Source organism: Lytechinus variegatus, chromosome 14, assembly GCF_018143015.1.
Source record: "Lytechinus variegatus isolate NC3 chromosome 14, Lvar_3.0, whole genome shotgun sequence".
NCBI classification, from domain to species: domain Eukaryota; kingdom Metazoa; phylum Echinodermata; class Echinoidea; order Temnopleuroida; family Toxopneustidae; genus Lytechinus; species Lytechinus variegatus.
This window is the reverse complement of record NC_054753.1, coordinates 2,665,568-2,684,582: the sequence shown is the minus strand read 5'-3', so window position 1 is coordinate 2,684,582 and position 19,015 is coordinate 2,665,568. Positions and strand designations below refer to the sequence as shown.

At 35.5% G+C, this 19,015-nt stretch overlaps 1 protein-coding gene across 1 annotated transcript; it reads left to right on the top strand.

Annotated features, from left to right (window-relative positions):
- Positions 1-362: 362 nt before the first annotated feature.
- Positions 363-11,104, top strand: LOC121428229 (63 kDa sperm flagellar membrane protein-like). The gene is made up of 13 exons (XM_041624845.1): positions 363-911; positions 1,270-1,293; positions 1,707-1,730; positions 2,807-2,920; positions 3,338-3,465; positions 4,442-4,679; positions 5,503-5,649; positions 6,356-6,370; positions 6,911-7,030; positions 7,943-7,948; positions 8,652-8,722; positions 9,424-9,540; positions 9,816-11,104. Exons 1-13 carry the CDS (start codon positions 707-709, stop codon positions 10,152-10,154), a joined length of 1,548 nt encoding a protein of 515 aa, XP_041480779.1. The 5' UTR covers positions 363-706; the 3' UTR covers positions 10,155-11,104.
- Positions 11,105-19,015: the final 7,911 nt, after the last annotated feature.

The following is a 19,015-nucleotide window of genomic DNA, read 5'->3' as shown; positions in this document are numbered from 1 at the left end:
TGGTTGGTTCCTTCTTTTTATCACCTGTACATATAAATGAATTGATTAATATTTGTAAATGCCTTAAAAGTAGTGCAAGTTGTGGAATTGATAACATAAATTGCAAAGTTGTTAAGCGTGTCATTTATGCCATTGCCTTGCCTGTAACTCATGTATTTAATCTGTCTTTTGTAACTGGGAAAGTACCTTCAAAACTCAAAGTATCTAAAGTAATTCCCGTTTTTAAGAAAGATGACCCCGATAAATTTGTAAATTATAGACCAATATCCCTCTTACCATGTTTCTCTAAACTGCTTGAACGAATAGTATATAATCGATTACATAAGTTTTTAAACAGTAATGATATCTTGTATGTAATTTCCCCCTAAAATCAGCCTGTTTTATTCTGTGATACTTGCTAGTACAGATGAGATACCCAACTTACTAGATCGAGACAGATTTTTTTCTGTCAAGGACAAGTGACAGTTATTCTACTCGAGTTTAGACTAGACCTAGGCTACATCTAAGTTGTAAGAAAAATGATCTGGATTGTCATTTATATTGGTTGCAATTTCTTTGGAAGTGTGCCTCTCCATCACTTGATTTAAACCTATTATAGGCCTAACTAACGTTAGAAGAATAGGGATCAGCTCTATAACGATATCTAGATCTACCTCGGGAATACGGATACCTGAACGTTGGAAGCATGTAAAGCGAGCAGAAAAAAATGGAATTAAAATCGACAATAATGTTATCAATGATAAATGATCAATGTCATAGCTTGAAAAAAAATTATGAAAACAACGTTGCCGAGATATATTTTATTCTAAAATTGATGAAAACCATGCGGGTAAAAAAACAACTAGATAATGACCTTTTCGTTAATATTTTATTTCTTTCAGGTCCCATTGTAAATGCACAGACAACAGACGGTAAGAAAAAAACTTCATTAAAATGTACATGTATAAGATTTTGTGCAGTAGATCTATAACATTTATTTGACAAATATTTTTTATTTATCATATTTCTTTATTTTTTTAAAACATAATTTTTCACGTCTTCTTATTCGTCTTCTATTATCACCTCCTCCTCCTCTTCTTCTCCATCTCCTTCTTCTTTGCCTCTTTCCCGCTCCGCCTTGAGACCTAATAGTATGTTAATTTGATTTTCATTGTATACAGGATTATACTTACAACAACATATTTGAGATAATTTTTCTATCAGTATGAAAATATCAAAATATACATATGTGATATTATGCTTACTGTTTTCTTTTTCTTCTTTTTGCAGAATCCGTGGTCACTCTACTGGCAGGTGAGAATTATGATGGAGGTTATGACGAGGGGAATAACTTATGGAGATTAGGGTCAGATTTATTATGTATTAATGGAGAATTTATCAAAGAAATGAGGCATATCAATTTTTTTATCAAAGAACTTTTTATCTTTTTTGATATTGACATTATATAAAAAGTTTGCCAATCTTGTTGGCAATTACCATAAAATGAAACCCTTTATGGTTCTACCCAAATAATCGTAGGTCCGATGCGTTTCATGTATGCATGTCCTTAATATAAATGCATAATGAGTTCAAATAAGTTTGATAAAATGACAAAAGAAAGGTAGTCTTAAATATGTTTTTCGATTGTTTTTACTGAATATAATTTCTAAACATACTACATGTATATCTCATGTTGTTTTTCATTCTTCCCTCCTTTCTTTTGTCAGCAACAACGCAAGAAGCAGTCCAAGGTACGTGTACTTGAAAACAAAGAGACAATCTTGCAGTTACGCATGGGGAAGGGGGGGGGGCACATCCGGCCTGAGAGCCATAGCACAAATATTGCTACTGGAAAATGTCGGGCATTCGGAAAAGAATTTTTTATGCCCCTTAGTAGACGTCAATAATGCTTAAACAATTGTAAAAGGAAAAAAAACAAGCAAAATAAACAAAACCGTCATATACACGTACATCATACACGTATTATTATTCAATCGTCACAAAAAAATGTATACTTCCCGGTCTAATATGACATATAATGAGTTCAATTTAAAATGTAAAAAGACAGGGATATATATATGTATAGAAAATGACCCTTGTACATGAAAACTGATTAATTTCTGATTTGGGGATTGGGTCGTAGTCATTTCAACAAAGATGATTGTGGAACTTTACGCAAATGCTTTCAGTGTGATCAAATCATGTAGCAATGGTTAAAATCGATTCTTCGAATGAAAATTATGCATTTTAAGTTTATTGAACAGCAGTTTGATATATTTTTTTGTATGAAGCAGGCCAGTAATTTATTTTAATTTGATTTTGATCAATTTGCAATTAATTTGTGTATTATGAGTGATTTTGGAGCTTACAAGTCATGACGGACTGAGTGAATGCTAAGTCCATCCATTAGACATGGACGTTTAGATTACGAGTTGTCACTCTACTCTTGGAATCTCTGTATAATTCACAATTGACCCAAATCGGGGAGGCATTAACTCATCACACTTTTCAAAAGCAAAAATGGTAATAACTTCAATAACCCCAGTCCTTGATGCAAAGGGGGGGGGGACACACTTTTTCTAGTATCAATTGGAAGATTATTTATTTATAACTTACTTTACTTACTTGGATGTGGCTTATTTGCCCCTCGCCAGTGGATGGTTTTTCCAGTGCCTCAATAGCTGATTTGAACATATTGACACGACATGTACAGTACGTGTAGCTGCGCCTTGTACAGTAGCCATGAACACGTGTTATCTTATGATGATATGAACGTACTAAAACAGTCGTTTGTTATTGTCGTTGGTGTATTTTTTTCTGTTTGCAGATCCCTGTGGGACAAATCCATGCACAGATGCCAGGACACACTGCGTGGCGGATGGGGAGTCATACACGTGTGAATGCAAACCAGGGTATACTAAAGTCGGAAGTAACTGCACAGGTTTGTGAAAAATCCCTACCCCATTCTACGACCCCCCCCCCAAGAAAAAAATATAAAATGAAAAATAAACAAGAAGAACAACCCCCCCAAAAAAAAGAAAAGCTAGATGAATAAAAAAGTAAAATAAAAGGTAACAAAAAAAAAATTCAACAAAATACCAGACTACATGTAAGCGCCAAGTGTTGCCCATGTTTATCTGATGGTGTAGAATACGAGATTTAATTCTTTTGACCCTACAAGAAACCTCAGGGGGAAAATTATAATACGCCTATTATGTAAAAGTACCAAACAGAAAGTTATGGGACTCGCTTCATTAAAGCTTACGGTTATGGAACTGTCATTATGGTGACTTGTCTGAAAGCCTTAGCTTAAATTTTAATCAAATGTTTTAAATATCTTTTTATTCTTTTCCACCAGGCTCCCAGCAAATCTCTGGCTCCTTTTCAGTCACACAGATTGGCGGTAGTACTATATCGTATTCCGCTGATCTTGCAGACCCAACCTCTGCAGCCTTTGTTTCTTTAGCTGAAGATGTAGAAGATGCGGTAAGAGAAATTTGGTTCATTGAAAGTTCTAATCGGTGATAATTGGATTGAAAAAAGGACAAACAAAACGATTGAAAAGAAAAATAAAAACGATTAAAAAAATCGACTTCTTTCTTGGACACTTAAACTTTGTTTTTACTTTACGAAAAATAAAAAAGAATGAGGAATTACAAAAGGAAGAGAAATAATAAGAAAAAAGGAAGAAGATATACAAGAAGATATGTGGAGCGTTGTGGCCCAGTGGATTAGTCTTCGGACTTTGAAACAGAGGGTCGTGGGTTCGAATCCCAGCCATGGCGTAATTTCCTTCAGCAAGAAATTGATCCACAATGTGCTGCACTCAACCCAGGTGAGGTAAATGGGTACCGGTAGGAAGTAATTCCTTAAAAAGCTGTGTGCGCTATGAACGCCTAGCTTAGCCGGGAAATATAGGAGCGCCTTGAGCACCTAACAAGGTGGATATGTGCGCAATATAAATACCCTATATTATTATTATTATTATTATTAAGAAAAAGGAGACAAGAAACGGAAGAAGAAAAAAAAAGATAGAAAGAGGATATAGTGAACCACAGAGCTGGTCTACCATGTATAGCAAATAAGACGTACATGTAACCATAATTTGTGGTAGGCATGGTCGTAGTAAAATGTCAGTCTAATATCTCATTAGCATAGACATGACCAATGGCAGATCCAGGGGGGGGGGCAGCATTTCTGACCCATGCCCCCCCCCCTTGAGAGTCACAGAAAATATTTGTAATGGCAATATGTCGTTCATATACACAAAGTGAAGACCCTTTTATTTACGCGGGACAAAGTGACTTTCATTTTTAGTGACAATCTTTTTTTCTTGGGAAAATTTGCCCCCCTTGGAAAACCCTGGATCCGTCCCTGGACACGGCAGAAGGTCTATAATTCTATTACCAAAAATCATGTACCGAAATTCAATTATTTTTTTTGCCTTTTCCTCCCTACCCAGGTTGATACGGTATACCTAGCCAGTACTATGGCAGACATCTATCTTGGCTGTGAGGTGACGGGCTTCAGAAGTGGCTCAGTTGTGGCTGACTACAATGTTCTATTTGCTACAGAAGATGCCTCGAACCAACCTGTGGTTGTGAACCTGACCGAAGCGACAGAGGCCTTCACGACAGCCCTGGCCGCAGAGGCAGGCTCACTTGGTATAACCATTGATGAAACAACAGTCACCGTTACAGGTACGAAAAGAATCCAAAATGACATCAGCAGCAGCAGCAAATAAACAAAATCCCTAATATTCAGCTTGTTTTGAGGACTTCCAAATTGCACGAGATGTTGTCTCAATAAGCCAGTTCACGGTCAGCTCATACTCAACTTTTCTCAAATGACCTTTGTGATTTTTCATTAGGATAAGCACTATAATTTTCAAATGTAGATGTTGCGTAAGCTTTACCGGTAGAGTATTCAAATTCTATTAACAAAAGGCATTGTATAGAACAGGTGATTAGAATAGTACATCAGGGATAAAGTTTGGAAATCTGTTTTATTGTCTGCCTTTGGCACATTTGACTATTGTTTAGGCGACTGTCAAATACCAGTGATTATTAAGGCTCTATTTATTTCTCTTCAGCTTGGATGTGATAAAATGAATATTTTAAAAGGAATACATGAATAATCATCAAATCACAAATGCCCGTGTCAGTGAATTTGAAAGCCACCTTCAAGGTTTATCTCAAATGACCTTTTTCTGCTTGTGAGCAGTTTACAACCGTGAACGGGCTTATTCAAAGCGGTCAAAGACCCTATCAAGTCGTTGTAATTTATCGGAAACATTATCTAAATTTAACTTCACAATTTAAATTGAATTAAGTTTATTTTAGTTTTCCTTTGCCAAGAGTAAGAAAACAACTTCTGAACGCAATGGTATCATTGTAACACTGCTTATTAACGGGCTATACAACCACTATCATGGTAATTTCCAATTCTCAATGGAGAAATCCAATGTTGAATTTTCAGTCTACTTTGTAAGTTTTTGAAGAAACAATGTTGTCTTTCATGCAGATTACGACGAATGTGCGTCCCCCGATGACTACGACTGCGACCCTAATGCTAACTGCACCAATACTGTAGGATCGTTTACCTGTGTGTGCGAACCGGGTTATCAAGACGACTCAACGGATCCCAACAGACCCGGTCGACTTTGTTCCGGTAAGGCCATTGATAATGATTTGGGTTATCAAGGTGTTGAATGTTATCAGTATTTCATCAGTCTGACTTGCCGAAAAGCATCATCATGCATATGTAAGGAATCTTCATTAGGATGGTTGCAAAAATTAAATCCTGTTAATCGATTGCAAATTATAGTTGCAAATTGGCATTAGTTCCAACTGTTTAACTCACCTTACAGGAAATAAGTTGATACTTTCAAGGAAGCATAAGCTATTAAAGACCATTTGGAAGGCCTAAGATTTATTTTGGAAGCTAAGTATGACCTTCAGCTAGTCTCCAAAGAAAATGATTGATGAAGTCTTTAAAGACTTCATTGAACATGTGTATATACTTACTTCCTGTTTAACAACCGTTTGTATCAATAGTAAGTCATTAACAGCTTCACAAATCATGAAATTTTATTTGTAAAAAATTATTGATGACACGTTTTATAAGATGAAGCACATGTAGAAGATTTTTTTTTTGCGGGAAAAATTGTGTGTGTGTGTGTGTGTGTGTGTGTGGGGGGGGGGTGATGTAAAACTGAGAATTCGTTAATCATGAAGCAGTAATGAAGAAAAGTTTTAGAGTTGAAAAGAAATTTTTCAGAGCTTTGTCAATAAATTGTCAAGTTCAAATTTCGTTTAAATATATATAAAAGATATTTATGTTTATAATATTTATTTTCTTTCTCTTTTTCTTACAGAAATACCTCCAAACAGTAAGTACTCATAGTGTATGAAATAAAATCATATATATATCTTGACTCTATCTGCTTCTATTTTCAGATATGTACCCTTTTTTACAAATGTTTTTAATTATCCAAATAGCTATTTCAATTTTACAGTTGTATTTTGCATTCGATTGTGAAAAAAAATCTTAATTTCAGACTGAAGGACAGCCAATATATCCATTATTTTTCAAGGTTGGCTATTTCATCACGATTTGATCAAGTATTAGGATTAAAAGACGGTTCTATATGGGAATACTTTTGCCAAATTCTATTTGTAAGTAAAGTCTAGTTCGCTATGCATTATAAAAAACTGAGAATTTTTAATTTACTTGCATATGATGATTACTAATTATTATTTCTGTGACTAAAATGAGACTTACTACACTGTACAAAAAAGATGTATGAATGATTTATTTCAATAAAACTCAAATGGCCAAGATTGAAAAAAATCTCATTGTATTGCACATTGAGATTTTATATTATTCATTCTGATAATGTGTATCAATATTGATTTGTGATCAATTTCAGCCGCCTGTGATTCTAACCCCTGTACCTTGCCCAAAGAAATGTGTAATCCTGTTGGAGATACCGAGTATGAATGTAAATGCATCGAGGGCTACGATTACACCCAATATGGCGACTGTGAACGTAAGTAAATTGATTTTGTTCTCCTCTCTGATCAGCTCAGCAATACAGGAAAAAAAATCCCAGTATCATCTTTCATGATCAGAATATGTGCTAAATGAATAGTAAGATATAGGTATCCATTGTCATTAAACGTTGTTTTTATATGTGGATCTGTGTCTTTTTGATAATTCAATTCAATTCAATCAATTCAAGGTTTATTAAAAACATGAGTCGCAGCCAAATGGCTGAATTGTTCATGTATACAAAGTAAAAACAATAAAAAGACTCATTACATATTTCAAACATTAAAAAACAGTAAACTTTGTAAAAACTGACATGAGAAATATGTGTATAGGCAAGAATACTTTGGCAAAGAAAATTTATATACATGTACATAAGATAATGAGGAAATAGTAAATTAAAAATAATAAAAAAAAAAATACGTAAACGTTTGTAAGAGATCAATAAAAATCTATGGATATTAAATAAAAGAGTTGATTTCCTCATTCATTAAAAAACTTGATGTTGCATAAAAATCGATCATGTATATTGAATGATTTTTTTAAGCAGTTTGATCTTATGTGCCATCACTCTTTTAAAACACACTCAACACATTTGCCAGTTTCATTTATTGATCCAACCGTTTAGATATAACACGCAACTTATTGCAAAACAAAGTAGCCCCCCTTGCTCAGTAAGAGTGTAATAGGGCAAGCTTCAAGATGAGTTGGACTTTCGGGTCATTTTCACGAAACCGTACAGCGGAGTCACACAATGAATTCTTATGAATTAAATCTAAAGTAGATATGTACATGTAATAAGGTGATTTTTCAAAATGTCTAGAACTTTGAAAAATTTTGCAGTGTAAATATTTTTTAATGACAGTAACACCTTTTCCCCCGTTTCTTTCTTTCCTTTTCCTTTTTTTTACAGCGATGGGTAAGTGGATATGATTATTATTTACTTAATTCCTCTTCTTCATTACTGGCCTATTTAATACAAATTCAGAGTTAAACAATAAAGAAAAACAAATCTAACACTAACATGATTCAGACCCCCCCCCAAAAAAAAACCACGAACTAAATGCCATGTCAATGAAGCAAGGATCTAGAATGTATTTGAACCACAAGGACCGGGGTTCAAATCCCACCGCAGCACTAGCGTCCTTTTGCAAGGCGTTTATCTATGTTTGCCACTCTCGACCCAGGTGTAGTAAATGGGTACCCGGTAGAAAGAAATTCCTTGAATGCTCGTTGCGCCATATCAGGGTAGCCGTGCTAAAGCCGGGGTAATAATATACAGCGCTTAGAAACATTTGTATTAAGCGCTATATAAATGTTGCATATTATTATTATTATCATTGTACTTTTCAAACTTAAACGCATTTCATTTCCCCCTTTTGGGGAAATTTTGCTGGAATCGTTTTTGTTTCTTTTAAACATTAACAGTACATACTACATACCGATCCATGTGCGTCAGATTACATTCCTGGAAATATAAACTTAGATGTCCTTCCCCTCGCCTATCAATAGCTTTTACAAGTAATTAATAGTACTCTGCCTGTTATTTCGCAACGTGCTTCCATTTTGAATAATAACATCTTAGACTTTTGAAACATACTGTAACTTGCTTTAATTTTCAGCTCGGTCGACCACTTTCAGATGCTACCATTGCCAGGATTCTATCGACAACGTTAAATGCAATGGTCGCATGGTGAGATTCCACGGTTTAATTTACATTTATTCTTATTACCACCTCAATGGAAAAAAATAACAAAAGGGTGTCAATGCTTGATATTTGTATAATCTCTGTATTTCGCAGGTTCGTTATTTTAAAGGTTCTGTAGTATTAACCAGGATTGGAGTATTAAGATTCGAGTTTCCGAAGGTTAATTAATTCCAAAGCTGAACAATTACCATTTTCTGTGGGCTTGTTAATCCGTAAACGAAACAAGAGTTATTATTCCAAAAGCTTTTTTTAGTTCTTGTCATTGTTGTTAATTGTTGTTTTGTGTGTATGTTTAGCTGAAAGAATACGTACGTTATTATAAAAGATATTCATATACAAGTCATTTAGAAAGGTTAGATATAGTCTGAATACATAGTGAGGGTTTAAAAGTTTATATTTTCGGACTAACAAACCTAATTTTATAATATCATAATAATTATTTTTAGACTCTAAATCCATTGGAATAACAAACTTTCGGAATAAAGAACTCTATTTCTTTTTGGATCAACAAACCAATAGGCCTAGGATGTAGCTACAAATCTTTGGATTAATAAATCTTTATTTTTCAATTTTCGGACGAACAAACACCTTAGTATATGTAAGTTGCCTGTTATAATATCATCGTAATTAGCTAAACTTCAATTTCACATCATGAAAACTAGTGATTTTCAATCTCCATTTTGCAGGAATCCGAGAATGGCACTGCCCAAAGGTGTCCAAACCCAACAGACACGTGTTATCAGACTATTCAGATGAACCCGAAAGGAGATGGATTCATGATCAGAAAAGGTTGCATGGATCTGGTAATATTTTTTTCTTCGAAGTATTCTGTATCAATATCTGTTATTTTGTCGAGACCATAATAATTAACGAGATGGTAAGGAAATTAAAATGACTAATTTATTTTTTCCCAAACAATGTACTTTGTTCTAAATACTTTTTTATGTACACAATAGGTCTGTACAAAACAACCAATACCTGCAAATGGCTTACAAATTTCATTAAAATAATTTTGATGCACGATTAAAAAAAAAATCATTGTGTCATGTCGTCTTCTTTCCGTTTGAAACTTCGACAGGAGGAGTGCTATGACCTACTTTACAGTTTCGAAGCCGACCCCGAGAAGGCATCCTGCTTTGAGTACATCTTTCCCTACGGGAGGGACACCCCACCGGGCCCCGGGGTACAGTGCCACTACTGCTGCAGCGAGTACTTTCCCCTCGATCTTTGCAACTACGACAGTATCCATTTTATTTACGGGACTCCCCGAATCAACAGCTGGGATCCGAGAATGAATTGGGATTTTACCATGAACTACGTAACAGACGAGCCCGAGAGTGGGTCACAGCGCCATCTACCGTTCTGTGGCGTACTAAGCCTCATCGTCACCACTTTACTTACCTATTTGCTCCATTAACAATATTACCTCTTTAGTATTTTTAATTCAGTTTTTGAAGTAGGGGAAGTTAGATTATTCGGGGGAACAACGTAAATTACAAACACAAGTGAAGTTAATTGAAAGAGGAAGAATGAAAGACATAAATAAATACTAGTAGAAGAGTAATATGAATAAAATGTGTACCAAGCACTCGGCTGGCTAATTTGAAAGAAAAGGGGATTTTTATGAATACTTTTAAATCATATACGAATTATGGAGTGCATGTGCTTTAAAAACAGCTCAATTTGTCATGTGATGCTGGCCTTATTTGATGTTTAATCAAAAAGCTGATTTAAATTGATTAGTATTCCGAATATGCAATTGAATCAAATAACAAATAGGACAAAGGAATGACATGAATTTGTAACTTTGAATTTATATTGATCAAATTTGATTATATTTATTCGTTTCAAATTAAAAGAGAATGAACTTTAAAGAATGGTGTTTGAACCGTTCCCTAAATTTTCAGTTGCATTTGAAAAAAATATACATAGTCAACTTTAACAACTCAGGTTTATAATGTGGCTATACATCTTAATATATTATATTTGGTTCTTTTTGGAAAAAGTCTATGCGCGTTTGTATTCGAAATAAAACTGTCAAAAATAATGTTCATTGAAAAATGGTTCCAACTTTTAAATATATGATTTTATATGTATGTTAATTTTATTTTTCTTGCAAACTGTGTTGTCTTTTACATTGTTTTGTTACAAGTTGTACAGCGGGTCAGTTTCACAAAGACTTACAATTATGGGAAATTTTCATTATGGTAAATAACTTGACAAAATCTATTTTGATCGGCATCCTCCAAGTCATTTTACTATGTGAGTTTCCATAATGGTTAATGGACATAATCGTAAGTTCTTTCTGAAACGCACATTTCGAAATGACCAAAAAGGCCAGAATACACACGCAAAATACAAAACAGGGTCAGAAGGCTGGGGGGGGGGGTGTTATGGATTACTTGATTAAAATCCTAACAAACAATTCTATTAATTAATGGGAATATTTCTGTTTTGGGGGAGGGGGGGGGGTACTGGGCGAAATAAATTCTGGTGGGGGGGGGGCTAACTTTGGTTGTTTGTGTGTATGTTTGTCCAGTTACGTAAACGTGCATTTTGTTATATTATTTTCTTCGAAATATTTTATGTTTTGCCATTTAAGTATTTTTGTCTGTAAAAATGTGGAGTTAACGTAAAAGCACATTTCTTCATTTATTAATGTATTATTTTTACTCTCTTTTATTCTTATTTTATCCTCGAAAAAGTTTGTGCGTAACCATCTCGGTCTTTTTTGTTTGTTTTTCGTATACATATATTTTTTTGGTTCATTAATTTTAATTTATTCCTCGAAAAAGTTCATGTGAAACTATTTGTGTGTTTTTTGTGCTTTTAATGTGTAGTTTATGTAACTGTACATTGTCATTATAGTAGATGTGAATCCGCATTTGTCATGTTTAGTGTATGTTTCAAAGTCAAGTTTATGTCACCGTTTTTTATTAGATTTCCCTACTGGAAATAACAGTTTGACACAATGTTAACGCTAACATGAAATGCTCCAATATAACACAGTTAAATCGGGGGATTTTCAAACTGTTGTGTGTTCACACTATGTCACACTGAGCTATTTCCAGAAGAGTTGGTTTGATTTTATATATGTATTTTTTTTCTTCGAAAAAGTTCATGTGGAGCCATTTTCATTGCACTGTAAAAAAAGTATTTGAAGGAAATAAAAGGTGAAATAAAGTTACACAACAAACTATAGTGAATCATATTAGCCTGTGTTTTTTTTTCCTGACATTTTGAAAATGAGAGAGCTGATAATGTCCCGCAAATTACTTTGTGTATTCATTTCATACAGATTTCAATTTTTGTTTGATTTTGATATGAAAATTGAGAATAGAGTGCGTTCATCCAGTGTAGGAGATTTCCTCTTTTTTTTTTTTTTGGGGGGGGGGGTGGGAATTTACGAATTACAAGTAGTATGAAAAAAGAAATTGTAAAGTAACTTACAGTATGTGGGGGGGGGGGGGGACAGGTGCCATGGCCGTGGTCTAAGACGCCTGACTAGACATGAAAGTCCGGGGTTCGATCCCCGACTTCTGTTATGTCCGTGAGCAAAGCATTTGATCAATAATGCTCTTTTTTTTCTTCAAGAAAAAAAATGGAAATGCTATACGCATTCTTGGTAGCTTTGTGTGCACTGAAAGAAACAAGAAACAATTTCGTGAATATACAGTAGTTTAAGAGAATCATTTGAATAAAAGTTATTGTTGATGTTAACGTGAGGGCTTGATATGTTCCATGAGTGACGAATCGGCATGTATCACATATTCAAACTGAGAAGTGAAAAAGAATTCTCGTACAAGAAAATTTGAAAGGAATATGTTGATTGAGTGACATCATTGACAAATTTGCATAAAACCAGTGGTCCGAATATTATTGTTCCGTGAAGTATGCCGAAAAAGATGGGGGGGGGGCCACATATTCCCTAGGAAAGTTTGACAAGCAAAAAAAAAATACGATTGCAATTACGATACAGTGTCAAGCTATTGTTTCTTAGAAATTTGCAAGAGAAAAAAACAATTCTAAACCATCCACACGCCAAGATTTTGAACATGTTAGATCGTATTTACAGATCCCCAAGCAACATATTCTCAAGGATGGGACCAAAACCACCTCAAATTGACTTATCAAGCAAAGTACGATATTAAGTAAATAGCTCCAGGGCTCTGTAACATAAAGATTAGCGATCAATCGCTAAATGAACTGACCAATCAAGATCAATGTTACATGCGCATTTGGTTTAAAATACTGACCAGGGACCAATCAGTGCGGTTCTTTCATATTTGCAATCCATCGCAAACCTTTGTGTTACGGAGCCCTGAGTACAAAAAATACAAATGAGAGAGGGAGGGGGAGAGAGAGGTGGAAGGAACAGGGTTCCCATCCCAGCAAGGAAAAATATTTTACCTTTTCCAATCAGGGAATTTGATTTAAAAAAAAATACCTCAAATCAGGGAAAATGCCTCAAATGAGCGAAAAACAAGGAATTTCGATCGGCCCGAATATCGAAACCACGGTAGTCAGTCAGACTCAGTTATTATTTGTTGCATATCAAAACAAAATCCATTGAATGACTGGTTATGGTGGATTTTTAATGTATAGCTAATTAGTTTTACATTATTGTTTTTATACTGAAAATAGGCCTACATGTAATTCACTGAAACAACTTCGAAAACGTGCGAAATTGGGAATGAGTTTTTATGATCATCAGGGAATTTTGTTTTCTTGAAAAGCTTGGAATCCTAAAGGAATAGAGAAACAAGAGAGAGACGGGCGATGGTTGAGAAAACCCAATGTAATTTACCCGGTATCTTGCATTTTGATCAGAATAGAAAATTGTTCTAGCTGATAAGATGAACAAGAAGAATGCAGGCATATTTAAGAAGGTTAGAGAGAGAGAGGGAGAGAGAAAGAGAGTGGGGTGGGGGAGAGAGAGAGAGAGTAGATGATTGCACACTTTGATTGCACACCTGTATGTAATATGTGCTTACGGTGCACTTGCATTCGACCCCGTGTTTTGGGCGATACTTTGCACACGCGCGACGCACGACAACCGTCACACGACAAAGGCACTCTCGTGGCGGATAAAATCATAAGGAATAAGTCATTTTGGTGCGTACATCGCACAAAGGCATCGGATCTTCCTTGGCTTGTGAACGACGGATTGGGTTATACACATATTATACGGTTTCTTTCTCAGGAGCTATTTATGAGAGGAATTTAACTTTCAGACTATTTTCCGGACAAAAGTTAAGGTAGGGAACATATCGGTGAATTCGTTCATGTCATTAATAATATGCATTTAGTGAAAGGTAGCAAGATGATGAGTTTGTTTTGTTTGTCAATATAGAAGTACAGGTGGGCAAGCATTGTTCTTTTGTTCCGTAGGCCTATATTGCTTACGTTATGTAAGTACGAATATCTGTGCTCTTGCATCACTTCCTCCGATTTTGTTGCTCTTTTCATTTTTCTATATTAAGCAGCAGCAGCAGTAGTAGTAGAAGTAGTAGTAGTAGCAGTAGTAGCAGTAGTAGTTGTAGTAGTATTAGTATTAGTAGTAGTAGTAGTAGTAGTAGCAGTAGTAGTAGTAGTAGTAGTAGTAGTTGTATTAGTAGTAGTGGTAGTAGTAGAAGTAGCAGCAGCAGCAGCAGCAGCAGTAGCAGTATAGTTATAGTAGAAGTAGTAGTAGTATACGGCAGAGAAAATGTTTTTTTCTTATTCTTTTATATAGGAACATAATTATCTTACATGAAAATACAGAGTTGATCCTTCCTTTTTTAAAAGTGATTAACATATTCCATAGGGTCTACCTTTTCTGTTGGGAAAAAAATGAATCGTTATTGATGTTGTAATGATACAAAAATGTAGCTTATTTGTATAGAGTGAAATATATTTCAAGAGATAAATGATAATAGAGGGAAAGAGAGAGAGAGAGAGAAAAGATGACATGTAGATTGAGTCTCAATCGAAATATTTTTTTCTTTTATTCCTTGTTACTTTTGATACTCACTGCTCTTTGTTCTATATGTACGCAGAAATAATGTGGAGCTATTATGCCTCTTCTTCCTCTATTCCTATAGCGCAAATTTTCCTTAAAAATGGGGAAAATGAATGCATAATACACAGCAAAAACTGTGGTGTTAACCGGTGTACATAGAGGACCACACCAGTTATTTTACACCGGTGTTAAATTGGTTGTGTTAGTTTTACACCTATAGGTTTTATTACAACACCTTTTGTTGTTACATGTTCACTCTTTAGTTTTATGTTTAATCTCTAGGGTGTAATTTTAACACCTCAGGGTGTGGTCCTCTATTAACACCAATTGGTGTCAGTTTTAACACCGCAGTTTTTACAGTGTGTCATCCCTATTTCTATTGCTGACTTCGTCGTTGATTTCGTATGTATTTATGCATTGTAGTCTTTTCGGTGGCATACACAGTGTGTGTGTGGGGGGGGGGGGGGTCAAGACCAAGAAGAAAAAAACGAGGAAAGAAAAGGATAACGAGAAGGGTGAAATATATAATTCTTTAATTCGGTCAATATCTAGACTCTACCACAAAATTGGGTTTTTGTCATAAAAATGTTGAAAATTTTGTTCGCTCGCTTCGCTTTCTCGCAATTTTTTATTTATGAATCTTACATCATCTAACACCCTCAAAATGTTTACTCATTACACCACAATGAGATGATTTAAAAAACAAACAAACGTAGTCAATAAACTATTTCCGAAATCAAAGCCCCCCCCCAAAAAAAAATTACGATTTGATAGCTTTCATCATTAGATATAATATAGGATATTTATATTGCGCACATTTCCACCTTGTTAGGTGCTCAAGGCGCTCCTATATTACCCGGCTAAGCTAGGCGTTCATAGCGCACACAGCTTCTTAAGGAATTACTTCCTACCGGTACCCATTTACCTCACCTGGGTCGAGTGCAGCACATCGTGGATCAGTTTCTTGCTGAAGGAAATTACGCCATGGCTGGGATTCGAACCCACGACCCTCTGTTTCAAAGTCCGAAGACTAATCCACTGGGCCACAACGCTCCACATATGAACATAGGCCTATGCACCTCATTATGAAATGAAAGAATAATTATTCCAATATTGATCCGATATGAGGGATTTTTAATATTCATTTGTTGCTTGGGAGATTGGGGTGGGGGCGACGTCACATTATTCCTTAGCATGTTTTACTTGCCCACAAACGTACCTTTTTTTATCAAGAAAGTAACGTTTATTGGCGCAAAACTAAACAACAATTGTATCTTCAAGTTTTCTTTCCTTTTTTCACTCAACTTTTGTTTTCGGGTACATGATCCATATTGATTATCATCGAGTTGCCAGAAAATGAATGACAAAGCTCCAATTTTACAATTTGTTTTTGCCATCATCAGATTACACAAGCACCTCTTTCCACATTTCATTTTTTAATCATGTACGGCGGGCCCAGTCGTTATAATATCCTCAATCTCGTATATTAGATATTCCACGTTGAGGGACATAGAATTCAAAGAAATATCATTAATATTCCGCATAGATGTCTTCGCCAGATCTTCTTAGATAATTGTAATTTAGACGGAAACGCAAGAACTTACTTTCCTGAAATAATAATTAATCCATCTCCTTATTTTACCGAGCGCATCCCTTTTCCCGTTCATCTACAATCTTCTATCAATTTGATGTACGAGAGTTAAATGCCCCGAACGTCTCAGCCAGCTCCCCTAATGGAATCCTAATATCCAAAATGTATTAAAGCACGCTTTTCTATTATGGGTCGCGTTACCCTGTTTTTCATCCAGACGATTACTTCAATTTCACATGCACTTTTTCCCGCCTATGGGTCAATGGGTGGCAAGCGTGCATCAACGGGAATTGGGGACACGCTCCCCCATTTTTATCAACAATTATTGTGAGTGCGTCCCCCTTTTTATCTGAGTGTCGGCTCCCTTTTGAATTGATTTTGTTCTTTTTTTATTTCTCATTTATTCGTACATGTATATTTCTATTTCTTTAAATTAATTTACGATAAATTCATTTCATTTTTTTCTCATTTGTTACATTTTTTTCATTTACTTGTTATTTATTCATTTATTTTAACTATTCATTTATTTCATTTCATCTATTTATCATTTTTTTTTGGGGGGGCAAGTATGAGTGAGCCCTTTATTAGCTTCAAATTCTTAATAAACTGCCATTTTTCTTGAATGCTATAAGGGCATAGCGTTACATCACCAACGCCTATTTCTGCCTTGTGTATTTCCCCCACTACTTGAAAATTCTCCATGTGATGCCGCCCTTCAACCTGTGCATTATTTGTTAGATGATTATTGAGGAAGGGTTTTAACAATGGCCCAATGAGAGAAAGGACATTCAGGGGACACAGCACGACATTATGGGCAATACCACCAAAAGGGCACGAACGAGCGATTTTTTTACCCTTTATAAAATTATAATTAATAGTGATAGACTTTTGGTATGGTATTCAGACAACAGCACTTTCTTTCCCTTTCTCCTTTTTTTCGGGGGGTGCATGCACTGTAGAAACTGTGGTGTTAAAACTGACACCAATTGGTGTTAATAGAGGTCTACACCCTGAGGTGTTAAAATAACACCATAGATATTGAACATAACACCAAAGAGTGTAAATGTAACAACCATAGGTGTTGTAATAACACCTATAAGTGTAAAACTAATACCTCCAATTTAACACCGGTGTAAAATAACTGGTGTGGTCCTCGATATACACCGGTTAACACCAAAGTTTTTGCTGTGTGGGAAGGGGGAGTGCATCCCACGCCTCCAATATATTTGCCAGTGTTAGTATAACACCCTTCTATAATCTGAATAAAAAAGGACAGAATGCTCAGTTCACGTTCAGAAACGCATGGGTTGTGGTTTCAAAGGTTTGATATAATCAAGAATGACGTGAGAGATTTAAATCACGAGAGATTGTCTAATTTCATTTTGAATTCGCATCTAAAAACCACGCAGTACAGGGCAATGTTCTTTGCACATTATTTCGACCTGAAAACCGAGTGGGGGGGGGGGAGGGTTGGGTTACGAGTGCAATAAAGGCCTTCAAAAAAACTAAATATGAACAGATTGGTATTAAAGAATAAGACCATTACTAAAAGCATTAATAAATGAATGCGATTGTCCCCTTAAACTAGTAATTCCTTATGTCTTTTCTGACATGTCGTTAAAGTATACACACAAAGAGTATAGAGTTATTTCAACCGTGTAAATTTAATTTCAACAAAAGTCGATACCGCTCCTCAACTGAAGTGCATGGCATTCGTGGAAGGGTGCGACGATATTGTGGAGTTTCTGTTTATTTCGGCGTTATGCACCGTCACAATCGTCTGCCGTTTGAGTGCGTGCACCTTGCAATAAATTGTGATGTCACAATGCCAGAGAACCTGCGCAGCAAGGCAGCCAAATTACTACGTCACAAGTGGCTACCGTTACCATAGGAATGTATTTTAAGAGTGTATCTCATCAATAATAATCTTATGAAGAGAATGGAATATTTGATTTCAAAATTTACATTTGAAGTGATATTCAAGCAGAAAATGGGGGAAAATCGCCACACATAGTGAAATTGAGGCTCACAATTTTCAGGACAAGCATGCCAGGTAGGTCCATAGACTTAGGTCCATAATCTTATGAAGAGAATGGAATATTTGAATTTTCAAATTTACCTTTGAAGTGATACTCAAGCAGAAAATGGGAGGGGGGGGGGGAATCGCCACACATAGTGAAATTGAGGCTCATAATTTTCAGGACAGGCATGCCAGACAGGTCCATAGACTTGCGACGTACCGGGTTAAGAACTATTCTGCAGGTCATTGATGAAATGAAAAGAGAGATATTATTTTGTAGTGATGGCATCATTGAAAGACTGTTACCACTAATATGGCATCATTGGATTTCATATACATACCCCCCCCCGCCGCCCCTTGACCAGTTGAGAGCCATAATAAATTCTTGTTATAAAATGATGACTGTCGTGCATAAGCAAGCAAGGATTTTTTCTTCTGCTGGTCAAAATGTTTCCTGACATGCATTGCCATTAATTAAGAGTAAAAACTTTTTTTTTTTTTTTGGGGGGGGGCTTGTTAATTTTTTATAGTATGTACACAAATTTCCCCCTCGCCTTTTTGAAAATCCTGGATCCACTATTGAGACCTACACAGCAAAACTGTGGTGTTAACCAGTGTACATAAAGGACCACACCAGTTATTTTACACCGGTGTTAAATTGGTGGT